This window comes from Leptonotus elevatus, chromosome 15 (assembly GCF_054856555.1).
Source record: "Leptonotus elevatus isolate MCC_2025b chromosome 15, RoL_Lele_1.0, whole genome shotgun sequence".
In the NCBI taxonomy this organism is placed as follows: domain Eukaryota; kingdom Metazoa; phylum Chordata; class Actinopteri; order Syngnathiformes; family Syngnathidae; genus Leptonotus; species Leptonotus elevatus.
Genome location: NC_141253.1, coordinates 20,067,760 through 20,094,950, shown reverse-complemented (window position 1 = coordinate 20,094,950; position 27,191 = coordinate 20,067,760). Strand labels below are relative to the sequence as shown.

Sequence of the window (27,191 nt, the reverse complement as noted above, 5' to 3'; positions counted from 1 at the left end):
CCAGAAATTACTGTACATGCTTATAAGAGTAAATGTGGGATAACTTATGTACATTTATCAAAAAGTCTGGGGACTTAGTGGGCTAACCTGGGACCTCAGGGTTTATATATTATGTCATGTAGAAATGTGTGTTGGTATGATAACAACAACAAAAAGTCCTTGGATATTTTTGTATCCTTGAATTTTGAGGAAATTAAAATTCCTTGAATCATTGAAAACTCAACTTTACGACTCTGGCTGGATTCTGAAGTGTTCGGTTTAGGTGAACGGTATGGGATTTTTTAATAGGTTTTAGGTGAACTTTTGAATAGACACTCACACACACGCACATGCACATACACACCCACATACAAAGAAAAAAGAAAACTCAACTTTAAATATGACTTAAAAGGACAGTGAGAAAGTAAAATAAGAATATACTACTAAAATAACAATAAAACAAATAATGGGTGTTCCTGTGCATTTTGGCCTCTTAGGGGCCGTCCTGAACAGAAAGTTGCAACACTTTTGTTATAGACTGGGAAGCATTTGTGCCTTAGAGTAGTGTTATCTTACCTGTGTTTATGTGTTTCCACAGCATTTGTGTGTGAATATTCGTTATTTGAAGGAATGTCACTCCCGAAGTCGATGCTAATTTCCCGTTTAGCATTAGTGCTAGGCTAGTGATGTTTAAAAAATGAAGCATGTTTTGTATTTAAATATACAGTGGATATAATTCTTATTGTCGTGTGTTTAGTTTTACAGTTAACTCCAACTGTGTGTGTGGGGTGTCATTAACTGCTTAAGGGATACTTAAGGACGGCAGAATCACATTGATTCGCTCTGGGCTTTCTACAACATGGTGCATTAAGGGTACTTCCATGATGTACGGAACTTGTAAATGTACCACACCGTTCTGCACATTAAGAATTTTTCTTCGATTATTACGTTTTAATGATCGAGAGAAGCCAAAATCAAAATCACAATAAAATTTTGATTAATCGTCCAGCCTTAACCATAGGATAAATATTTTAATTATTCTACAAATTGTACATATTTTGAGATCATGTGAATAAAACATGTCTTTGTAGACGTATGAGAAGACTGGCCAACACTGCTCCATCCTGGTAGAAAGAGGTTCAAAGCTACGCCTACGGCTGATGATCTGTCCAACAAGACATCCTCTGAAGACCCAGAAGTTATTGAGGATACTCACACACGCATGTATCCACATCGTAAATAAGTTCATATGTAGTCAAGTCACACTTTGAGGAAAGTGACAGGCAAAAGTGATTTCATAACAAAGGAATTGTTATGACCACCTAGGAAATGCCAATCTTATTTGTGACTTTTAGGATAACCTCAAGCTAAAATGAAAAATAACTGCCAGATAAAGTGTCGAAAGGCTCAAGAGTCCAAAAAAACTAATTGTTCCTGGTGGCCTATTGTTGTTGTTTTTTAAATGGCTGAAATGATGAACACTATGCATGTTAAATCCAGCTATGCTTAAGACATGTTTATATATAGAAGCTGTAGATGAATAGACTTTGTTCAGTTGCATGTTTTAGCACAGTTGATATAATTACATGGCACAATTCTTGAAATTATACTCGTCCCTGGATTCTTACCTCAGACATTGTCCAGAGATAACTATGGCATCTTCAAAACTGGCGTTTGCAGAGTTGAATTTAGACCTTTTTTTTGGTGTTTTACTGTGTGTCATAGTCTGTTGTTTTTGTTAAACTTTTGTTTTTTATTGAAACAATAAAATAACTTGCTCAAACTTTATTTCTTTAATACAGTCTGTAGGAGCCATATACTACCTACGGTGCTTTCTTCCTGTTTTGGGTTGTGTGCATGTGTGATGTACACGAGCTCAAACTCTCTGACATAAACGTCACAGCGCAGACAGAATTTTTTGGGGTTCATTTCCTCCTCAAACTACCGACAAAAAATAAAAAATAAAATCCTTTTGGCGATACACACAATAAAACACAACAGGTCTTACACATGCATTAGGTTACTGTATTACACTTACTGTAACATGATTGTAACAAGGCACATGAGAAATTTTCATTCAAAGTTTTATTTTTTCAATGATGTGCAAAAACACCAGTAACCCCAAGCTCCATATCCTGATATTTTTCCTCATTCCCTCACATCTAAATGCAAAAATTAAAGATATAAATAAGTATCAAAAATTAACAAAAAAATAAGTCCAAATGACTCTTGTATTGTGCACAATGGAAATGGAAGATACTTTGAACATTGACTTTCTTTTTCTTTTTCTTTTTCTTTTTTTATTGTTTGGACACCCAGTTGCTTCACTTTCTGACAGGAGGTGCAGTCTATAGATACCCATTTTGATCATATAGCCATTCATTTGTTTTCTTTTTTTTACATACTTGAATTGCTCTGCTCTTTTTTCCACACAGACAGTAGGGCCCAGCATCATCATCTGTATTTGTATGTGGTTGAGAGGGTCCTGCTGTCTCTTCGAGCAGGGTGGCTCCCCCTCCCCCTCTTGTGAGTCTGGGTTAACTTAATTTTTTCATCCCTGGGAGTTGTTCTCCAAATTTCTGCATCTGCGTCTTCGTCAGCCTCTTCAACTCTCTCTCAGGGTTCCCGAGGTGTCTAAAAAGTCTCTAAAAGTCTAAAATTCAGAAACTTACATTTTAGGCCTTAAATGTCGTAAAAAAACCCTCATATTTTCATCCCAGGTCTAACATTTTATTTTCCCAAGTCTTAAATTCTTACATCCGCTCCGTTCATTCTGAGAACTGTCTGTAGAAAAAAAAAAATGTGACTGCTGCATTGTTGTTTCTACGGTACTGAAAAAAGTCCATACACCAAAAGCAAAAGGGGCATTTGAGAGGGTGCGTTTGTATTGTACTAAGTGTAGTTTGGGCAAGCGGGTACTTTGTAGTGGTTAGCATAGCATTTAGCTTGTTGCTTTCGGATCATGGCAGTTAAAAGCCTTCAATCACCACAAATAGTTTTAAATTGGGTGGCTGTCTGTAGCGGACATTGAGTTTGATGATCTGTGCAGCATTCTCAGCAATTAGTCTTGTATTTGTCTTTATTGATTTTATTAACAGCTTTGATTTGAAGTTAGCACATGAAGCTTCGACTGTTTATGAAGTACGCCATTATGTGGGTGCGACCCAGTGTGTCACCAAGTGTTCAGACGGAAACACTACAGTTTGTGTGGAAACCGGTTAAATGGGAGCTCAGCTACTCTTAAAAAGGCACGCTGTTGTATTGAAATTAATTATTTGCATTTGCCTTGAAAAAAAATTGTACAACCAGATATTTTGAAAGTGACTTTTATGGCCCCTAGATATTTGTTCTGTTATTTTATTTATGTATTTTGTTTTTATTATTCCTTTAATTGTGTATTGCACATGGTGTCTTGACTTAGGTAAAAATACAAATGGCCCTAGAAATTTGATCAATAAATGTGATGAAATCAACACTTTAATATATAATATACAATGTTGTAGAGTTATGTTTTACTAATTGTGAATTACTTTATCTCTTATTAGGAATCATAACATTATTGATTATCTTTTTTTTCTCTTATAATTACAGCTATTATTATTTTTATTTTTTTGGGGACAAGTGGTGTCATGCTTGCGGTGATGAAGTGATGAGTTTTGGTGATGTGCTGTGTTGTCGTCATCCTCAAAAACAGAATGTTTGTTCAATCATTGACATTGCATCATCGAAGAAAACCATAATTTTCAACACTTAAGATTGGTGAATCATTTGTAAAATAAATAAATAAAAATAAAAAATAGTATTGATTTTTGAATTGGTTTTGAATTTACCAAAATCTGATGTGAGCTATCGGCCCAAGGCTAGCGATATACAGGGCCAGTGCTGGCTCTGGCAGGGCCACCACCTGAAAAGGCTTAACGTAGAACCCTACATTCGCTAAAGCATTATAGCACATCAAACTTTTTTTTTTCTGAGAGGAGTTTTGCTGTAGTGGAAGTGGCTGCGAAAAGTGAAACAAAGCAAAAAGCCCCTGTCTCTGATGTGCGCAAATGACGTCCCAGTGTGCACTCCAGCAGTGAAATGCTAGTAAGTAAAGCGAGCGAAACGCTCCCTTCGCTTTTGGTGTGAATGTAACATTATAATTAGGTGGCTCAGTGTGTCCACTACTGCGTACCGTAATTTTCAAATTTTCATTTCTACCGAGTTTATGCAGTTAGTCAGAATGGGGAGTGTGGACAACATGTTTCTGTAAAATGAGTAAATGGTCAGTTTAACAAGTATTGGCTTACAAGTACAGAGTTTTCCAGCTGGTTGGAAGATGTAGCAGGCGATAGACACTCGGCTCGTTACAAAGTATGCAAAAGTATGCGATACCTCAGAGAACTTTTTTTTTTTTTGCCATACTAGAAGAAAGTGTAATTGCTCATCCACTACAGTAGGTGGCAGGAGCACTTTCATTGTCAGAGCGTGCAAGGAGTTGTAGCATGAATTAGGATCGCGCAAGGAGCGATTTATATGACAAGAAACTGCCTACAATTTATTGAGTAAACAAACGAAAAACCTTGTGTAGGGTCAATCATGTCCATTAATTATTAAATTAATAATTGATTGATTTATTCATTAGCACACTCAAATTTAATATTTATATTAATTTTGAGCTAGGCTTCGGAGCACCACATTGATTTTTTGATAATTTTATCAGGATAACAGATGATAACCTCGATAAGTCAGTCTTTAACAACTTGTGAGTTCTTTTTCCATCTTAGAGGTTAATATAAATTGATAAAACACACAGGAGACAATCAGGTTTTGATTTTGTGCATGTTTATTTTCTAATCTACTTAGGAACTTAAAGAAGCAAAACTCTAACTACTGTGATAGGAAATAGAAACAAGAACGAAAAATTATAAAATAATCAAAGATAAGAAAAATCAAGTTAAGAGGAACGGTCTTAAACAAGGTGATGGACTTTCCTTAATCAAGCAAACATGAGACCAAAAGTTAGCCTAATTGCTTAAAACCCAATTGGAAGCACCAATTTGTACAATCTGGTTCATATCTGCAAAGTTGTACTTACAGATGGTCTGAGTTTGGCCCAAATAAGACGTCGACAAGTGTGCCTGGATTGGAGGTTTGGCAAGCAGGTTCATTAAAGAAGAGATAAAAGGCATGTCCATTTGAGGATGAGAGTTCATCAAGATGGGAAAAGCCATCACGGCCCAAGTTTTCAATCCTTCTGGAGTCTGATCTGCTGGCTGGCGGAGGCCCTTTTTGTTTCGGCTTCAGAGCGCTTTGGTTGGCCACCCCACAACCCTTCACTTGGCAGAGACTGCGTGTTTGGCGCTGAGCCTGTCGCATGGCAATGGCTGCCGTGGCAAGGGAAGAACATGCAAACTCCTCCCCGGAAGGCCGAAGCTCGGACTCAATCTCACACCCTCAGCACTGGGAGGTAGACATGCTAACCAGTCAGCCACCGTGCCGCCCTCGTTGTAAAATCAGTCCTGGTTCTGCAGCCGAATGCATAAATGAATGTAATGTTGCCTGTTTATCGGGGAAATGTGATGTGAAGACGCTGCAGACTGCCCTCGCGCTAAAACCTTACTCACCAATTCCCTGAATTTTTGTCCTTGCTCGGGTTCTGTAGTCATTGACTGCTGTCATGTTTGGCAGATTAGTGTCATCTAGTGCTGGATTTGGTATATTTACAAAAAAAAAAGTAAATTTGTTTGTAGACATCGTTCTTCCTACAAGTAATTTCAATTGTCAAACATCTTCACTTTATGTGGCATTGTCTGTAAGTATCCTTTAGATATATTTTAGTTAATGATCTTGAATATTTTGAAGCAATTTCTTGTATTGCTGTTAAGTTAGAAAGATATGTAAATGCATGATGAAGCGTCCAGAAATTACACATTGTGCTGTCGAGTGAAAAAATAAGAATTTATTTTATTTTTATTTGAACTGTTGACATGTGGCTTGTTTGAGCTTGGGAGCGATCATAATCATAAAACATATTTTCTGTTGTTTGTAGTTTCACAAGAGAGAAACGGATTAAACCTGTGGACACAAGTTTCAGTGTCCAGTGCTGTTTCCTTCTTCAATGTTGACGCTGACCGTTAGGTCCCTTCCTCACTAACGAGAAACGGGAGACAGTACATTGGTGACAATACAGGGTCCGCTATTTGCTTCTTCTCCTGTAGAGATACCCGCCAAAACCCAACAATCTTTACAGTATTTACCTGCAAGCTACATAAATACATGCCAAAACATAGTTGCTGTAAAATATACAATATTTGACTAATTAACAATAACAATTAATTAATTACTAATTATATAGCAAATTACTGTACTTTGTTTTTACCCACAATGCACTTTGTTTTACCCATAATGCATTGATGTATAGTTAAATACTGTAAAATTATAAAACAAAAAAATTGTGTAATTTTTTACTGTAGATTTTGCAGAAGTATATACAGTGCTCAGCATAAATGAGTACACCCCCTACGAAAAATAACACTTTAAACAATATGTCAATGAAATCAAAAACAGTTTTCAAAATATTGACAAGACTAAATTTGTATAACATCTGTTTAACTTATAACATGAAAGTAAGGTTAATAATATACATTAGAGAACAAAATTTTCAGTTTTATTCAAATTAGGGTGATGCAAAAATGAGTACACCCCACTGAAAGTCTCTGGAGCAAAGTCCCAAAAGCCTAAATTTTAGACTACAAACGTCTACAGCTGAGTCTAATTATTCATTACACAGGTGTCAAGCAGACTGTTGACTATAAATGGGTGTTACTTAAAGAAAATACTTTCCCATTTCATGCTGTTAGCAATGTCACCACACGGAAGATAAATTTCACAGGACCTGAGAAAGAAAATAATGTATTTGCACAGCAGAGGTGATGGCTACAAGAAGATCAGCAAAGCTTTACTCAGTCAGAATACTGAAGCAAACGTGGTACAACAATTTTAAAAAGATGAAACTGCAACCATCTCATAGAGACGTCAAGGTCGTCCAGGGATGTTAACAACTCAACAGCAGCGTCTTCCAATGAGAAGGGTGGAAGAAAATCGACATCTAAGTTCACTGCAGTTATCTAAGGAAATAAAATGCCAAACTGGGGTAACTATTTCCCGTGACACAATACGGCATACACTGCAGAGGAATGACATGCATGGGTGCCGTCCATGGAGGAAACCTCTCCTAAAGCCCATGCACAAAAAATGCGCGCCTAGAGTTTGCCAGGGCCCATGCTGACAAAGATGAAGATTACTGGGACTTTATACTTTGGAGTGATGAGACCAAGATAAATGTTTTTGGAACTGATGGCTTCAAAACTGTATGGCGTCGCATGTGGGCTGCTCTTTTCCTTATTTTTTTATTTTCTTTTAAATCAGATGTGGAGAAGCTAATCGTTTGATGTTTGGTCAAAGTGGGCATAAGGTGGAGATGGCCACGGTAATGTTGGTCCTGATTGAGAGACGTTTTTTGGAAATGTTTAGCAATTAGGGGTGTGGATTGCCTAGAACCTGGCGATTCGATTCGTATCACGATTCATAGGTCACGATTCGATTCAATGCCGATTAATCCCGATGCAAATCTATAAATTGATATTTGCGATTTTTTTTTTTTACTCAAATTTAGAAAATACTAATCAGTAAACTTGTACATGTACACTGTAAGATTTGTATGAAAATCTATTTATTTATCTGAAAATTCAGGTTGCAGTCTGTTTCATGTTTGAACAGCACTGAAATCAAATATTAAGGCTTAATGTTCCATTAATATAACATTCTTCCATGCTTAATGTGTAAATCCTAACCCTAAGTAAGAGGTTTTGTTGAATCTTCCCATAAAAAATGTATGTTTAAATATCGATTCGGCCGCATATTGAATTGATTAGAGAATTGCGCGCGGTAATATCGCGATATATTGCCGAATCAATTTTTTCTAGCACCCCTATTAACAATATATGTACAGTATGTGCAATGATTTTGAATGGAAAACTTTTGTCTGATCCCCACTTTTACTGATATTATTTACGGATTTAACAAAACAGATAGCTGACATTGATAATGCTTGATAATATCGTTTTCTGGATAAAAAAAAAAAAAAGACATGAGTGAAATATGGGCCATCCCGGCCGGATGATCCCTTTTTTTTAAATACTAGTATCGGATAGCCACCAAAGTATCGGGATCCGGATTGGATCGCGACAGAAGTTTATCGTCCCAGCCCTTCTATCTATCTATCTATCTATCTATCTATCTATCTATCTGTCTGTCTGTCTGTCTGTCTGTCTGTCTGTCTGTCTGTCTTTTCTACTGCAACAAGACGATATGAAAGTGTCGCATATGTCTTTCATATATTATAAAAGCTTTTAATAATATATTGGATAGTGCAATATTTATAATCGATCTACTGGGTCTATAATGAATTGTAACGAAAACTAACTTGAATTGGAGAATCGGTTTTGATTTACAGTTTTTCTCCATAGGTTCGGCATATTTCTTGAAACAAGAAATTTTCAAAACTGCAAGCTCATTTGGCCAAACAGACTTACATTCGTGCGCAACCATGCAGTCAATTCATTAGCAAAAGCACAAATCTATCCCAAAACTGGTCACACATGCCTCACTCCAAGTTCGTTTCCCAAGAAAAGAGTCGGTACTATCACAACTGCAAAGATCCTTCTCAATCTATTTGGCTCATCTGCAAATAACTTGATTTTGCACAACATCATGGATTATCTGCAAAAGCTCATATCTTTCCCAAAATAGCTCACCTATGTGTCAAAATCAAATTTCTATGTCATACAAGTAGTCAGTGCTCACACAATGCCATAGGGATGATGCAAGTAAAATGATTAGATGTTTTGTCACAACAGCAGAGGTGTGCCGCTAACAAAATAACATTTTATATATATAACTGAGGGGGGTAAAGCATTTTACAAGAACAGTTTTCAACGTTTGTGGTTTGACATACTCCACTCACAGTCAAGGAAATTGCATCAGTTTTTATTCACATAAAGTTACTTACACATTAGAGTGCAACAAAAGAAAGTGTACGCTGAATTCTGTATGTTCATGAAAAACTAAAATTATATCTCGCGCACAGCGTAAATGAAGAACCAACTACTGTAACACTTCCACCACACAGTAAATTCTGTAGAGTAAATTTGACTCTCTTTAAAATAGTGTGACCAAATAGAGTAATATTCACACTAGTAAGAAAGAGTAAAATAAAGAATTGAATAAATAAATAAAAGTCACTCAAGGGTTGAGGAACGAACTCAGACCTTCAGCTTGTGAGACAGCCTATCTACTCCTTGAGCCACAGAGTTCCTACTGTGTGCTAGTATATTGTTCGTATGAGCTTGATACCTGGAACCTTAAGGTTGGGAGTTCATTCCTCAACCCTTGAGTAACTTTTATTTAGGTTTTTTTTTTTTGTTTTTTTTTCCAATTCTTTGTTTTACTCTCTTCCAAGTGTAAATATTAGCCTACTCTAAAACTGAGTCTGTTTGGTCCCACTCAAAATAAAGTTGAATTTACTCTAAATAGACATTTTAAAACACGCCCCCGCCCCCTCTCTCTACGCCAATCTTCATTATCACTGTCATATAAGTCGTTCCTCTGGTGGAACTTTGAGCATTCTGTTCATCTCCAACCGAGCCCCAGCCAGTTCCTCAGAGCTGGGGCTGTAAGCCCCCTCTGACTGGCGCTTCTTTCTTGTTGTTAGAATCATGAAGGTCACGCCAAATATCAAAACTAGCATGCAGAAGGACAACAAGGTGACAGCCATTACCAGCCAGGGGGGTTGTTTTTTATTGGCTTGTTTCTGCAAAGACAATAAGAACAAAAAGTGCCTTAGTGTTGAAAGTGTAGTTTGATCATGCGATGGTAGCCACAACTGCATTTAAACAAATTGTAACAATTTTCAAGTAAAAAAAAAAAAAATCAAGTTTTGAAAATTGGTTTGAAAGGGTTCAGCAGTTGAAACCATCAACAAGCTGTCTTTACTATCTGACTGTTTAAAAACTATTGCAAAATCTATGCTGTTGCAAATCCCCTCTGTGAGCCGGCACCTTATTGTGGTGGAGGGGTTTGCGTGTCCCGATGATCCAATGAGCTATGTTGTCTGGGGCTTTATGCCCCTGGCAGGGTCACCCATGGCAAACAGGTCCTAGGTGAGGGGCCTCTTTCCAATGACTCCAAGGCCTTGTTCAGACTGCCAGACAATTATGATTTTTAGCCCATCCAGATTGAAACTGGATGGCTCTTTTGTATTCTGAGCAGACACAAAGCACATGAAATATGATTTTTGAAGGTGATGGATGGATGGATTGAAACCAAATTCGGGAGGTAGTTTCATATCAGATATGGACATGATGTGACTCAGTCTGAACAGCTCAAAACACACACATCGGATTTGACTGTTCGTGACGTCACTACGACGCAAAACCAAAAAAGCCAACCCAGAGTGCTGTCAGTATTCCATCGGTTCCACCTGCCCAACTAGTTCCTCGCATGCTACATACAGCAGTCAAACACATAGAAGACTGCACTGCCCCGTTGGCTGGGAATACAGTGACAGTTTGTATTATTTACTGAAACGCTTAAGCCGGTCCCGCTACCCCATCAGTTCTACGCATGTGCAACCGGAAGTATTTAATTATTGCCCGGTCGTAGCCATATACATGCTTGTTTAAAAAAAAAAACTGTGGTAATGTACATTTTGCAGTCCTCACATGCTTAATGTGCTTGCGAGGAACTAGCGGTAAAAAAATGTCGCAACTATATAATGTCCAACACTACACGTGCTGGGCGATGCCTCCGTTCAGCGTCATTGCTACAGCAACCTGTCAGATGGGTCAATAATGTGGCTCAGTCTGATAAGGGCCATATCTGATTGGGACGCTTGCTAAAAACACTGTGGACAGAAAATTGACTAATACTGTACGTATTGCGTAAACATTTAAAATTATTTAGTCTGTAACAAACCTAACATGATATTGTTTTGTTTATTGAAGACCATTTACATAGATGTAAATATAAATGGTTATTTGTCTATATGCGCCTGCAATTGACTGGTGACCAGTCCAGGGTGTAACCCACTTCTCATCCATACTCAGATGAACTAGGCTCCATCTGACCCACAACCCTAATAAAGACAAGAAAATTGATAATGTGTAATTATAGCTTTAAAGCATGGGGATTACAAACATCTTCAAGAACAATGTATCATTGCCTTCATTCATTTCCTTCAACTTGATGTATTTGAATTTAGCCATCTATGCAAATTTAAAGGTATCCAGTGACGTTATTTATTAAGTAATAATTATTATTACATTTACCATATCGTACTAATTGTCCGAAACAAGCATAACCTTTATAAAACATCGTCTGTTTGGGATCGAGAGCAACACAAAGTCCGCGGGTTCTAACATTTTTCTTGCCATCCGTAACCTTTTAAAAGTGATCCATTAAGCCATTATCATTCCAACATGATGTCTTCTGCAGCTGGGGCCGTTAGTGCTCTAAAAAATGCTAGTATTGCAGTACTGGGCAGGGAGCTAAGGCGGGCCAAGATTTACACCTGCAGCTGCTCTAAGACAGTCATTAAGTTGTTGCAAGGGAAAGTCCCGATCAAAGTTGAAGTGGGTCAATACATGGTGAAAGTTGAAAGTGAGGTCATGGTCAACTTTAAGCCTGTGACGCACTCCAGTGACTAAAAGAAATCCATATGTTTAATCAGGCAAAAAAGTGGGTGCATTTTAGGGAACAAATAAAATTAGTTATCATAAGATGTTATGCCCCAAAATATGTTTTGGGCATGGATCTATAAAGGTTATAAAAACATGTGCTCTTTGTTCGGAGGAATTTTATTTCGTCCCTCCTGCCCGCCAGGTGGCGGTGCTGAAACAGCATGGAAATCCCCCACGCGCATGCGTAACTCGAGAAAGGATTCATGAAAGGACATGTCCATGGTTCTGGCTGACGTGAGCCTCATATATAAAAAAGGATAGCAAACGGAACCCAGTCTCTCTTACCCTTCTTGCGCGGCTCACACACATTGTTTAGCGCTGTTCTTCATAGCCGTCGTTGGTGGCCTATGATCTTGTATTTTTTAGTTTTTTGAAATATATATGTGGACGCTGGAGCTCCCCTTCAATCTTTCCATGATTTCCGCGCCGCATCGTTGAGTACAGCTTCAAGTTCGTGAGTGCATATGGTGTATGTCAGCAACTGTTGCCGTCTTGCCTACGATTGCTTTGACTTGTTTTTAATACAATTAGCTAGTGATGGTACGGTTATTTCGTATCCTTTTCTAGCTTGTATTGCCATGCAAACTTAAGCGGCTCAGTCTGTGAGTCGCCAGCTACCTTGATGTTGTCTCCTAGCTTGGATATTGTCCGTCATAACATCTTCTAGTTTATGATGGCACAAACGACCACTTACATGTTGCTGTGAGTACTTTGTGGATTTGTTTTGTTCAGTTGGTGAAGAAGCTGGTTCTTGCCTCCTCTCCCACACGAAGATAGCAGCCTGTTGACTTGCACACACTCACTGCACGTCGATTAGTGGCTGCTATGGAGGACGCCGCTCGCTGTAAGCACTGTGGCGGGTCCTTCTTGCCCAAAGAGGGACGCGCTGACTGCTGTCTCCCTTGTTGCACAGTAGCTGCCGGTCCGTACTCCTGTAACCACAAATGCGGCTGATGTTGCGCCTCAGCAGGACGCAGTGGTTGCCCAGGGGCAGTCATCGTCGGGGGTGGATATGCCCCTCCCCCACCCGTCGTGGGGGCCATTCAAAACACGGGTCTGCTTCTCCTGCTGCACCTAACCATCAGAGTAAGAAAAGTCGGGCCTGATTCTCAGATTGCCTTGCAGTTGAGCCGTTTCGAGGCAGGTATAATGGCAATACAGGCTCAGTTGGGTAATCAAACCCCTTCTGCTTCTAAGTCCTCTGCGATGGTGTTGCCTTCTGCAGAGGTGGCCTTGCTACATGCAATACTCCAATTGCCCTCCCAAGCTGACGATGTCGCCGAGGATGCCGTTTCCAATGCGGCCTCTGGAACTTGTTTCCGGGACTCTGAGGCACATTCGAAAATGGACTCTGTTTCCACTGCCCCGACTTTTCCTCCTCCTGAACGTTTTTCAGCTACAGCGGAATTGGTGCGGACTGTTATGCTTAGCACTTTCCAACGTTTAAAGTTGGACACGTCTGGCTTTTCTCAGCCTCCTACTAGTGTGGCCTCTCACCGCTGGACTACTCAACAGAGTTTTTTGGATCCCGGAATCTCAGCTTTTTTTGATAGACCTTCATTCCTGTTGGTACAATTCTAGTGTTTATCCTCGGCTCCCGGTGGACGGCCGTGCCCTGGGAAACATGCGTTTTTTACAATCCTATTGGTTTGGACTGTATGCCTAATGTGGAGTATTCTGTGGCTTCACTCATCGTCTCCCCTGAAGAAGCCCTTAGAGAGGCTGTGAGAACTGGTCACTAAGTCATACAACTGCGTCACCACCCTGTGGTTCTGGGTCAAGTTTTCGGTTCGGCCGCGATAGGAGCGCTGAAATGTACAGTGCGTGCTAATGACACGAGACGCAAGTTTACTAACCTTGCCATTCCCTATGCTCCATCAAACTCAAGAATCCCCGGTCAGCCCCGAGCTACACACACCACACCTCGTCCCTCCCGGACCGATAATTCCGGGAGGGCCAGGGATTGAGCCCGAGGGGCCGACAGTCGGTTACTTTTCCTGTCTGCAACTCAACTACAGGGCTGCTCTCGCTTTGGACCCATGGGTGCTTTCAACCTTGTCTCATGGGTACAGGATTCAGTTCTGACGCCGGCCCCCTCTCTCCAATCAGCAACCCGGAAAAGATCAGGAGCTAGCAACCCTCCTTGCCAAGTCCGCTATAGAAGCAGTGGATCCCTTGGCTCATCCAGGGGGATTCTACTCCCCCTACTTCCTCATTCCAAAAAAGACAGGCGGATTACTATCCTGGATCTGATAGGTCTCACCCGTTACCTCATGGTGTTCCCCTTCCGCATGCTGACTACATCGGCCGTGTTGAGGATGATCGCCCGAGGGGAATGGTTCACGTCAATCGATCTGAAGGACGCTTACTTCCACGTCCCTATTGCTCCTCAGCACAGGAAGTTTCTCCGCTTTGTCTACAGGGGTCGCCACTGGCAATTCAGACTACTTCCATTCGGGCTGTCACTCTCTCCCATGGTGTTCACACGTGTAGTGAAGGCGGCGGCCCTTGCACCCCTGCAGTCGAGTGGAGTGAAAATGCTCCCTTACTGGCTGATATGCGTACTGTCCAGGGCTCAGACACTCCGAGACACGTCTACGCTTCCACATCATGTGTCACAACTTGGACTTAAGGTCAACCTGGAGAAGTCCTCTCTCGTTCCCTCTCAGCAGACTCTGTTCATCGGAATGTCATTGGACACCACCTCCATGACTGATCGGCCATCCCCACAGAGGGTAGACGATGTGCTACGCCTCGTCTTCCGTGCCAATGGGATGCTGCCTTATGTCCTTTTTCTGCGCCTGCTGGGCAAGTTAACGTCCCTGACTGCGCTTGTGCCACTAGGCCTGCTGTCGCTGCGACCATTGCAACGGTAACTACTCAGTTTCTGGCTCGACCCGCTGCTGGACCATCGGACGCGTCTCTGAATGTCTAGTCGGTTCATGGGTGCTCTTGCACCTTGGGGTTGCCGGTCTGTTTCATCAGCGGGAGTCCAGCAGGGTGTGGTGCCTGCTCGTCACGAAGTTGTCACCACCAATGTCAGCCTGAGCGGATGGGGGGCAGTTTGGGAACACAGAACTGCTCAAGGCCAGTGGTCTGCAGGGGACAGGTCGCGGCACATCAATGTGCTGGAGCTGCGGGCGATTTATCTGGCCCTCATTCATTTTCTGCCCTTTGTGGCAGGGCGCCATATCCTGGTGCAATCAGACAACACCTCAACAGTGTATCACATCAATTATCAGGGTGGAATGAGGTCCGTCCAGTTGCTACGGGCCCCCCGCCTTGCCAGCCTGCGGGCCATGTTTCTCCTGGGCATTGTCAACCAGTCAGCGGATTCCCTCTCCCGCCGTTGTCCGCCTCAGGGGGATTGTTGCTCTTGAGGTGGTGAGTACCATTTGGAGTTGCTTCGGCAAGGCGACGGTAGGTCTTTTTGCCTCCGAGGAGTCCACTCACTGTCCCCTCTGGTTTTCCCTGAGTGAAAGGAGCAGCCCGCTGGCTGGCCAGGATGCTCTGGCACAACCCTGGCCAAGGGGCCTTCTATATGCTTTCCCACCTCGCCCCCTTATTTATCTGACCCTTCAGAGGGTTCTTTTGGAAGGTCACACGTTGTTGCTAGTGGCCCCTTTTTGGCCAGCCCAGACTTGGTTCCCTCTCCTCCGCAACCTCTGCTCCTCCGAACCGTGGCTCCTGCCCAGTCAGGTCGATCGTTTGTCCCAGCAGCGGGGTCGGATTTGGCATCCTGATCCCTGTCTGCTCCATCTGTGTGTCTGGCTGCTGAGGGTCGAAATCCATTGCTGACGGAGTGCTCGTCTTCTGTTACTCCCTTCTGCGCATAATGTGTTTTGTGTGTTTGGCTAGATTATTCAATTGGAGCCTCCTCTAGACCCGGAACATTTGATATACAACTGCGGCTGAGTGGACAAAGAATCCTCTATCTGCATCCAGCGTCGGCCTTTGGAAACACCAGCGGCGCTTCTGCGTCTACCTGTTACCAGACACTATATGCCAGCACACTACAAAGAGGCTGAAGCTCTAACAAACTTAAATTAATTATTACTAATTATTGAATTACCAGCACCTAAAAAAAAAAAAAATCAACACAGGCCCTCTATAACAAAGCAACAATACAGTCCTTACATTGATTTCACAGACTGGACCACTGTATCCTGGTGGGCATTCACACACAAAATGATTGAACCGATCTAAACAGGTACCACCATGTCGACAAGGGTTGGAGCCGCATTCATCAATCTCCAGTTCACATCTGTAAGACATGAGTGCATTTGTTATAAAACTTTAAACTTAAACTTACTAAATACTCTAACAACAACAAAAACAACACAAATTTTAGGCGGTGGGCCGAGGCCACGTATCTGCTTTAGATTTTGAAATCTAAAGCACCTATATTAACTTCATTGGATATGGATGGATAGCATTGCTGAAATAATCTTCCTATCTCTTTAATGGGACGAATAGCCAACATTAAAATGAAAATGTTACCCAAAATAAATTATTTATTTTCAATGATTCCATTCAAACCTACGTCTAACTGGTTCCAGTCGCTGGACTCGGCCATTACAAAATTCTACTGGAAGGTAAAAAGCAAAGATTAATCTATCTACTCTTCAGAAAAGCAAATCCAAAGGAGGTCTAGAGGCAACAAATTTTATGCCCTACAATATAGCTAATCAACTACTCTCTGGACACAACCCAACAGAGATACCAACTGTTAGTTGGAACTAGAAAAGAAGAATTGCAACAACTTCAGATTTTCAGACGTACTCTTTATTACAACATCGATTACGCGACACAATTGTTTGAAAACCCCAATGATTTCTGCCACCCTGACCGCCTGGTGGAAGGCATTAGAAATCACAAAATGCCAGTTCCCACCTGGCACAACCCTGACTTTCAACTTAACAATCAGTCGTTTATATCATATACAAACTTGCTCCCCCCCCCCTAGAAAAATTTTAATTTTTTTACGTTATCTGCAAGTAAAAAATATGGTTAAGAAACAAATTACAACATTTCGGTAACGCTCCAAATGCTCCCAATTTTAATGCACCACGCACACACACACACACACACACACACACACTGGTATATACACTGGGTTGGGTCACATTCACGGTGTAGGGGTAGATTTCGTCCAGTCGGTGAGCTGGCGAACTCAGTAACAGGGTTAGTTCTTACTAGGCACGCTGGTGGAGGCTGGTGTTTGTGGATATTACTCTGCTTCATCTATCCTTCCTTCCTTTCTTTAGTTTATCCTCTGGTCTCTTGATCTAATCTGTTGGAATTGAGAGGTTTCTGGGGTTGGTGATAGATTCTGGTTTTGTAACTCTGTGGGTGGTAGGTGGTGTCTGGTTGGTGCTGGATTTAACTTTGTTTCATCTTTTTTTTCTTTAATCCTTCCTCTGGTCTCCTCACAACTTCACGACTGGCGGAACTCTGAAGTTTTCAGGTGAATTAAAGAGCACAAACATGCACACACACAAACACACACAAAAGAGAGAGAGCAATGATGATGACATTTTGACTCGGTAAGACTGCCGAATGAACAATACTGAGCTCTCTCTCTCTCTCAAAAAAAAAATTTGAAATCAATGGTCCCTGATTAGGGAAGACCTGGATCATTTATGTTTTGAAGTTTATTTATTCCTTAATCATATTTTGTATGTTGGCACTCGTAATTATTGCACATTTTTTCAAAATATAATTGTAAATTTAATTAAATGTGGAGTTCAACACAGCAGACTACTATGTCAGTTGAACCAATAGCACGTAAAGCTACAAATCACGTGATCTTATTCAGCCAATTTCAGGCGTAGCTATGCAATAGCTGTTGGTGAGAACAGTCTGCTGGTCACTTTTTCATGGCGATAGAAACGGAGCAGCATCTACGTTTGCAGGTAAATACATATATATATATATACTTAAAAATACATATTTTGGAAAAACACTCTCAATGCTATTTATTTGTTATTGGTGATGTTAATGACGAGTAAACGCCTCAACCGTTAGCCTAATAATAATAAACTTTTACAAGGTGCTTTGACAACCCAATGAATAAAAAAATCCAGATCATAAAATGCAAACAACTATAAAACAAAATAGACAAATCCTTACATACACACATAAACATAAGAAGGAGGGAATCCAAAGCAATACAGGAATGCCACAACCCAACTGAGACCAGGAGGTGCAAGTAATATAAAACATGTAACTCCAAAAATAAAATAATGTCCATAAAAAATAATAAAAATGTGTAAATGGCCAGCACAGTGGGTCACGTGTGAGTGCGTTCGGGGTGGTTTGTGTGCCCCGGAAACACGTTACATGCCAACTTTTCACATGTATTATTTGACTATACAAGAGCTGGGAGTGCCAAAGCCGCCAGGGAACAAGGAAGGTACGGGAGCGTTAAAAGAGCAGAATGTAAGCAAGTATGTTTACTTTTATTTTGGTTTTTGTCAAATATTGTATTTACGTGTGTACATTTCTGGTTTTTGAGCGTAGTTGACGCAACGTCGGCTCCTAGCTGCGTGGCGGCTATTCCGGGAAATCGATAGATGTTTGTACCCTTGGTGGGCGAAGCGAGGTATGTGGCAATTGGCGGCGTGTGTTTTGTGTCCACTGTGTGTAATGCAATATTTTATTAGATGTGACAAATTTTTTCTATCACTTTTTGTATTGTTTTAGTTTCATGGTGCTCAAAACCCAATAACGTCTTACACCTGTTGAACGCAACGCCGCTTTATCTTCTTTGGATGCTGAGGGCTGCAACAGTGAAACTTGCCGCTGTATTGGAGTCATCTTTGAGCGAGTGAAATTCGACGCTGCTTTGGAGTAATCTTCGAACGAGGACCGTCATTTTCCGGTGGCTTTGGCGTGTTACATCTGCCATGAGAGACCTTTGGTGGCTGGGGTAAAGTAACTTTGGAGAGATTTTACTGTTCAAGCGAATACAGAACATTCAAGGTTCCCCATTTGCTTTTTCTGTTATATGAAATGATGGACATTTAACTATTTTGGATATTGCCTAACCTGTGGGGGGAGCGGGGGCTGTCGACCGGTGGGGTGCCTGGCGGGCCTGCAGTGCCCCGTCCTGCTGCGTTGGGTTGGGGGCGCGGGCCGTGTTGGGGTGGGGGGCGCGCCTGCTCCTGGGTTTGCTCTCCGGCCGGTGGCCCTGGCGGGGTCCGGGGGTCGTCCTTTGGCTCTGCCGCAGCCTGGGGGGCCCTGAGGTGTTGCGCTTGCTCTGTCCTGGCGGGGGTCGACGGCTCCCCTCTTTGGTGGAGATTTTCATGCATGCCAGATCCACCACACCAGCATCTATCGAAACTCAGACACAATCTGCTTCTTCCTCAGGTCATTGAATCGGTGGAGGCTGGTGTCTGTGGATCTCACTCTGCTTCGTTTGTCCTTCCTTCCTTTCCTCAGTCTCTCCTTTGGTCTCTTGAGGTCTCCCTGATTTTTTGGATTTGTTGGAATTTAAATGTTTCTGGGGTTGGTGAAGAACTCTGGTTGGTGGCCCGGTGGGTGGTGTCTGGTCGGTGCTGGATTTCACTTTCCTTTGTTTTCTTTGGTCCTTCCTCGAGTCTCCTGACGGCGGTGTTCGGCTTAGGTAAACGGTATGGGATTTTTTTTTAATAGGTTTTTGGTGAACTAACGAATACATACACACTCGCACGCACGCACGCACGCACATACACATACACATACTCACCCACATACAAAAAAAAATAAAAAATTAAATAAAGAGCAATGATGATGACATTACCGAATGAACAATACTGAGCTCTTTAAAAATAAAAAATAAAAATAAAATAAACAAATGGAGAACATCGATAAAACGTTTAATGGTCACCTTGAAAAAGAGAGAGTCAGGATGCAGCTGGATAAAAGGGAATATGGCTAAATTTTTGGAAGAACTAACACTGAAACAGTGGTTTCACAGTCTGTTAAAGGATTGGATGAGCAAATAAGTGCTATCTCTGGGTCCTCTGGTAAACGAACAAATGCGGAAGCAGAACTTGCAGCCAAGGTGGAGCAAGCAAAAGCTACTCAGATTCTACAAGCTCAGCAAGCAAAAATGGAGACTGAATGGAAATTGAAGGAAACACTGATGCTGGCAGAAGTCAAACAAAGGGAAGTAGAAATAAAAGTTAAGTTGGAGGAGGAAAAATCAAAGTTGCAACAGCTGCAGGCAGATACTGAAGTGAAGGTTGCAGAAGCCCATGTAAGGGCATACAACAATTTTGATGGATCTGGAAGTAATGACGACAGAAATGACAGTGCTCAACTGAACAGCCTAAACACAGTACAGAGTCTGCCTAAATCCTCAAGTCCCGCCCTTTGAACCTCAACTTGCAAGACCCCGAGAGTTAACTCATGTAATTGCCAATGTCACTCAGGAAACCGCCTTGACTCAAGCACTCACAAGTTCATTAACTTTAAGCCGCTTACCTGTTTCAGAGATGACAACCTTTACAGGTGATCCCTTAAAATTTATGGACTGGAAGATATTTTTTAAGGCCCTTCATGGTCAGAAACCCCTCCCAGTAAGTGAGAAAATGCTTTATTTGAAGAGTTATTTAGCAGGAGAGGCCCGCGAGGCTGTCGAAGTCTTATTTTATCGTAACACAGAAGATGCATATAATGGAGCTTGGGCTGTTTTAGAAGACCAGTATGGTAGTCCCTATATTTTCCAGAGGGTCTTTAGAGAGAGACTTGATAAAAATGGCTCAACATAGCTGCTAATGACCCATATACATTAAGATAATTTGCAGATTTTCCCCTGGGTTGTGCTGCATGGATGGAATCGAGTTGTTGTGGAAGAGTTTGATCAGTCTGGCGAGTATCCAAGCTCTCTAATTTTACCAAGTTCATGCAGAAGGAAGTCAGAGTTGTATGTTATCTGATCACCTCTCCCTTAATAATGTATATGAAACCATCACAAGAAAGGTCACCAAAGAGGACCAAAACATTCAGTACAGGCACCCAAATACAATGCGTCAACTCGGCAACGTTGAATAGTTCAAAACCAAAGTCATCTTGTTGGTTCTGTATTAATGAGGTGCATGGTCTTGCTAAATGTCCACTATTTGCAACAAAAACTATGGATGAGAAAAGAGCCTTTGTTTATGAACACCGTTTGTGCTTTGGATGCTTACAAAAGGGTTATATTACCAAATATTGTAAAAGACTTATCTGCAGTTCCTGTAGTGGACACCATCCCACATGCCTCCATCGAGAGAATAGACTTTTAGATGTGACCAATAATGCCCAAGATGACCCAAGAGACGATGCAATCCATGATGTACATACCTGACTCGCCATGCTTCTGCTACATCTACATTTAGCATTGTTCCAGTCCTTGTGTCTTCTACTGCAGAGCCCGAGAGAGAAGTACTCGCCTATGCACTCCTTGATACTCAGAGCGATTCCACCTTTATCCTGGAAGATTTAGTTTCAGAATTAAGTGTAAATACTCAGCTGGTGCATCTGCAATTAAATACCATGACAGCTGTGAATACAGTCAAAGCCAGTAAAACTGTTAGCGGTCTTCAGATTCGAGGGTTTAACTCTGAAACACATATTAAAATACAGCAGGCTTACACAAATGATTTTATACTGGTTGATAAGTTACACATTCCCACAAAAGTTACAGCATTGAAGTGGCCTCATCTTAGTCATCTAGCCGGTAAATTGCCACCGCTTCAAGATTGTGGAGTGGGACTTCTCAATGGTTATAACTGCCCTGCGACTTTAGCGCCCCTTGAGGTCGTTTTGGGCAGTAAAAAGGAACCCTTTGCTCCAAAAACTATACTCGGTTGGCGTATAATAGGCTCAGTTAACCCTTATTTAGATCAACTGGCAAGCCATACTTTTGTGCATCGTGTTACAGTTAAAGAATTGCCTGTTCCTGCTGTTGCTGTTACGGATGTGTTAAAGGTTTTGGAGTCAGACTTCAACGCAAATAGTTATGAGGACAAGTATGTCTCTCAAGAAGATGCATGTTTCATACGTTTTGTGAGCGATAATATCAAGCAAAATGCCATTATCAGATGTCCCTCCCCTTTAAAAATGATAATCCGCCATTATTGCCAAATAACAAAGGACTGGCTATTGTAAGGCTGCTACACCCTTAAAGGAAATTATCTGCTTACAAACTGTATCATGACCAGTATACTGCTTTAATGGAAGATATCATCAGAAAAGGTGACGCAGAGCCAGCACCGACGGTTTCTGAGGAGGAAACAGTTTGGTATATTCCTCATCATGGGGATTACCACCCAAGGAAGCCAAATAAGTTAAGAGTAGTTTTTGATTGTTAAGCAAAATTTCAGGGGATCTCGCTAAATGACACTTTACTTACTGGCCCTGATTTAATTAACTCACTGGTGGGAGTTCTGTCCCGTTTCAGAAGGGAAGAAGTTGCTGTGATTTGTGATGTGGAGAAAATATTTCATCAATTCCATGTTTCTCCCGAAGTTTGCAACTACTTGAGGTTTATTTGGTGGGAGGGTGGTAAGTTAAACAAAGAGCCATGAGAATACAGAATGACAGTGCATCTTTTTGGTGCTGCCTCCTCACCTGGATGTGTTAATTTTGGATTGAAGTACCGTATTTTCACGACTATAAGGCGCACTTTAAAGTCTTAAATTTTCTCAAAAATCAACGGTGCACCTAATAGTGAGGTGCACTTTGTGTGGACCAAGGTCCAAAATCTGACTGACTGTGTGAGAGGACTTCCCGCATACATTGCTTATATACAAGAAAGGCGGACCTGACTGAGGACAGACATTAGAGCACGTAAGAGTCAACTTGGTGGCGAGTTCTCCAGCCCCTCCTCTCCCTCTTACATACCAAATGCAAAGGGGTGTCCGGGCTAAACTACTACATACAGTAGTGTATTGTTTCCTTTTTGTCCTTTCTTTTTTAAATGCTTTATTGAACAACGTGCACTTACAGTAACAGACATCGTAAAAGTAACTTTGAAATAGTGCAAGTCTACACAGTGTAGCTAAACAGACCACACCACATACTAAAGACAACAGATCGTTTTTTCCCACGCATCATCTTTCCTTCCTTATCTCCGCGACTCCAATGCGCACATCTCTCAGCCGTTGTGAAAAATAAAGTTTGGCAAATGAACGCACAGCTTTGCTATCATTCCAGGAGGCTGGCGAACAGAGCTTTACCAAGACTGGGAGGCAGCACCATGCAAGTTATGCCACAATTTATCAATGGATCGTGAATGCTTGGGCGAACGCTAAAGCCGGCATCATTTCCGTGGACAAAACAACGAGACTGACTCTGACAATGAGATTGCGTGTTTGATGGAAAACTTGCCCAGTTGCTTGTTTCTGATACAGAAGATCGTGAGGACTATGACTGATTTGTGGATTATGATTGATCAAAGGCAACGTGAGTACATTGTCATGTACTTCAAGTACAACTGAACTCACTGCTTACATCAGGGGTGGCCAAGTTCGGTCCTCGAGAGCCCCTATCCAGCCTGTTTTCCATGTCTCCCTCCTTCAGCGCAGCTGAATCTAATGATCAGCTCATCAGCAAGCTTTGCAGAAGCCTGATAACGATCCTGATCATGAATCATAAAGGTGTGTTAGTAGAGAGAAACACGGAAACAGACTGGATAGTGGCCTTTTTAAAAACATGCACTAGCACTAGCATATGTTTTAGCATAATAGCATGCTACCATATGTTTTGAGCTAGCGTATGTTTAACTGTGCATGTGCCCAATAGTGCGGTGCGCCTCATGTGTGTGTTAAACACAGAAATAGCACTAGTAACTGTGACTGCGCCTTATGACACCTTATGGTCGTGAACATACGATATTTGGCACAATACAAAGCGATTTATCCTGCAGCTTATGCTTTTGTTGAAAATAACTTCTATGTTGACGATGGCTTAATCGGTGTCCCTACTGTCCAAGAAGCTCAATATTTGATTGTTGAGGCACAGGACATCTGTAAGTGTGCAGGCCTTAGACTAAATAAGTTTAATTCAAATCGTAAAGATGTTCTCTCCTGTGTTGCTCCCTCAGAAAGAGATTAATCAATTGACCCTCTTAAACTGAATTCAGAGGTAGCATCAGAGGGACATGTACTGGGCATCCAATGGTTAATAGACAGTGGTAACTTTAGCTTTAACATCAGGTTAAAAGATTATCCTCCAACTCGTCGTGATCTCCTGTCTGTTGTAGCTTCCCTGTATGATCCACTTGGATTTTTGCCTCCCTTCATTCTGAATGGAGAATTTATCCTATCGGAGCTGTGTCACAAGGGCATTGGGTGGGCTGATTCACTCCCGGAGCACTTAAGTTCACGGTGGAAAAATGGTTTTGAAGTAGTGAAGGATCTCACTGTATCAAGATGTTACCATCCTCCAAACTTTGGTAACATTGTGAGCATGGAATTGCATCACTTTTCAGATGCCAGCAGTGCAGGATATGGCTCATGTTCTTATTTAAGGTATAAAAATGACAGGCAGGAGATTTATTGTAGTCTGGTCATGGCCAAGGCAAGGGTCACACCCTTAAAGGTTACAAGCATCCCAAGGTTAGAACTTTTAGCTGCAGTAACATCAGCCAGGTTGAGTGCCATGTTAAAGGAAGATCTCCAAATGAAAATAGACAAAGAATGTTTTTGGACTGATACTCAAGTCGTTTTGGCATACATAAATAATGAGGCAGGGAGATTTCATGTGTTCGTTGCAAATTGAGTTCAGCTTATTAGAGAAAAACTGATACAACTCAGAACCCTGCTGACCTTGCCTCTAGGGGTCTTCATGGCACAGACATTTTTTCCACCTGCTGGTTATTGGGGCCCAAGTTTTTATGGGAACAAGAAGTGCATCCATTGTCTGAACCCTTTGCGCTGCTTGTTGGCGACCCTGAGGTCAAATCCGTTCATGTCTCTGCGACTACAGTTATCGAACATGCAGACATTTTGGAGAGATTGGAGAGGTTTTCTTGCTGGACTACACTTATTAAGGTGGTCGCAAGAATTAAAGACTTGGTTCAAAGCGTCAGTATGTCAACCATGTGAATGTGGCAGAACGTAAAAGGGCTGCGGAGGCAGTTTTCAATTTACTGCAGCAACAAGCATTTTCTGCCGAGATTAAAATTCTTCAAAGGAAGCTCCAAGGGTCTACCCTTCCAAGATCAAGTCCACTCTTTTACCTCAATCCCATTTTGGAACAGGAGCTGATCCGTGTGGTGGAAGACTTAAAGGACCGACCCTTAGTGAAGAGCAAAGGCATCCTATTATTCTTCCTAAGGGCAGGCACATTACCAAATTGATCTTGTACCACTTTCATAGTAAAATTTGCCATCAAGGCCGAAATCAAACATTGATGGAACTCAGAGCCAATGGCTTTTGGGTGATAGGGGGAGCAAATCCGTTGCAAACTTTATTAGATTTATAAATGTGTGCAGTGCTGTAAGCAAAGGAGGCCAGTTGAAGAACAAAAAATGTCCAATCTCCCAGAGGAACGTTGTGAAATTTCTGCGCCATTTACATTTTGTGGAAAGGATTGTTTCGGTCCCTTTGTTGTCAAAAATGGTCGTAAAGAGCTGAAGAGATATGGACTTGTAATTACCTGCATGTCTTCCCGAGCATCGAAATGCTGGGTGATTTGTCCACTGATGCCTTCATGAATGCTTTAAGGTGTTTTATCAGTCTGAGAGGTGCAGTTTCTCAACTCCGGTGTGATCAAGGAACAAACTTTGTGGGCGCCAGTAATGAATTTAAAGAACTTTTAAAACATTGAGTACTTGAGGCCTTCCTGGCAAAAAGGCAGTGTGAGTTTAAGTTTAATGCTTCTTCAGCTAGTCATGCAGGTGGCATTTTGGAGCGCCAAATACGGATTATCCGCAGTGTCCTAAATATGACTGTTGCTCGGTGCCCAGGAAGACTTGACGATGCATCACTCAGAACCTTGTTTTACGAAGCTATTGCGATTCTGAACAGCCGTCCTTTCAATGTTGATGGTATAAATGATCCAAATTCACTTGATTCTTTGACTCCGAACCATTTTCACTTGATGAAGTCTAAAGTCGCCCTACCACCTCCTGGAAACTATGTGAAAGAGGATTTGTGTGCCAGGAAAAGATGGTTCCGGGTACAGTACCTAACCGAACAGTTCTGGAGTAGATAGAAAAGGTTCAAGTGGGAGAGCACAATTTAACAGCAAAGGATTGTTCTTCAAAACCATCCATTATTGAAAGGCCCGTTCAAAAATTTTACTTGAAAGTGATTAATTGATGGTGTGGCAGTAAATTCTCTTATCGGATACAATGTTTTAAACTTGTTATCACTGTTTAATATGTGGTTAGCTGTAAAATCATACATGATTAATTTGTGAGATTATTAATCATAGCATGATTGGGGGGAGTGTAAGTGGCCAACACAGTGGGTCACGTGAGTGCGTCCGGGGTGGCCAACTTTTCACATGTATTATTTGACTATACTCAAGCTGGGAGTGCCAAAGCCACCAGGAAACAAGAAAGGTACGGGAGCGTTAAGGTAGCAGAATGTAAGCGAGTATGTTTACTTTTACTTTTGTTTTTGTCGAATATTGTATTTATTTGTGCACATTTCTGATTATTGAGCGTAGTTGACGCAACGTCGGCTACTAGCTGTGTGGCGGCTATTCCAGGAAATCAATGGATGTTTGTACCCTTGGTGGGCGAAGCGAAGGTATGTGGCAATTGACGGCGTGTGTTTTGTGTTCACTGTGTGTAATGCAATATTTTATTAGATGTGACAAATTTTTTATATCACTTTTTGTATTGTTTTAGTTTCACGGTGCTCAAAACCCAATAAAGTCTTGCACCTGTTGAACGCAACGCTGCTTCATCTTCTTTGGACGCTGAAGGCTGCAACAACATTTATTTAAAAAACAAAATAAAGTACAAATAAATAAAAGAAAATAATAATTAATAAGAACCACATGATTAAGAAACCAGACAAGAAAACATCAACAATTAAAAGCCAATCTATGAAAGTGGGTCTTAAGAAATTACTTAGTGACAGAATTTGCATGTCTCAAATCCAGAGGCAGGTTGTTCCAAAGTCAAGCCGCTTTAACTGTAAAAGCTCCATCTCCTTTAGTTATAAGCCTCGACTTTGGAACAACCTGCCCAAAGTCTCCTGGTTGTTCCAAAGTCGAGCCGCTCTGCCTGTAAAAGCTCCATCTCCTTTCGTTATAAGCTTCGACTTTGGAACAACCAGGAGACTTTCACAAGAGGATCTGAGATTGCAGACTGGCTCATAAGCCATTAAAAGTTTGGATAAATAGCTTGGGGCCAACCCCATACAAATTTTAAAGGTAAACAGTAAAATATTAAAACGGACAGGGAGCCAGTGCAGTGATGCTAAAATGGGAGTAATATGTTGCTAT

General features: G+C 41.4%; 2 protein-coding genes and 1 pseudogene across 11 annotated transcripts in view; 2 read left to right on the top strand and 1 right to left on the bottom strand.

The window, feature by feature from the left end:
- LOC147162358 (SWI/SNF-related matrix-associated actin-dependent regulator of chromatin subfamily B member 1-like) overlaps positions 1–1,762 on the top strand; it is a 26,447-nt gene extending 24,685 nt beyond the window's left edge. The window contains exon 9 of the mRNA XM_086096424.1: positions 1,071–1,762. Within this exon, the coding sequence (XP_085952550.1) occupies positions 1,071–1,110 (40 nt within the window). The 3' untranslated portion in view covers positions 1,111–1,762. The remainder of the gene's footprint in view (positions 1–1,070) is intronic.
- Positions 1,763–8,993: 7,231 nt separating this feature from the next.
- crb2a (crumbs cell polarity complex component 2a) overlaps positions 8,994–27,191 on the bottom strand; it is a 124,331-nt gene continuing 106,133 nt past the window's right edge. For 5 of the 10 annotated variants that reach the window (XM_086096412.1, XM_086096413.1, XM_086096411.1 and 2 more), the window contains 2 exons: positions 15,897–16,023; positions 8,994–9,832 (listed from right to left, as the gene is read on the bottom strand). In XM_086096412.1, coding sequence (XP_085952538.1) covers positions 9,611–9,832; positions 15,897–16,023 — 349 coding nt within the window. In that variant the 3' untranslated portion in view covers positions 8,994–9,610. Of the gene's footprint in view, positions 10,283–12,453; positions 12,834–15,896; positions 16,024–21,089; positions 21,219–27,191 lie in introns of those variants that run through there. The other 5 variants (XR_015097227.1, XR_015097228.1, XR_015097229.1 and 2 more) reach the window with 5 other exon arrangements.
- LOC147162357 (uncharacterized) lies at positions 19,036–26,590 on the top strand (annotated as a pseudogene).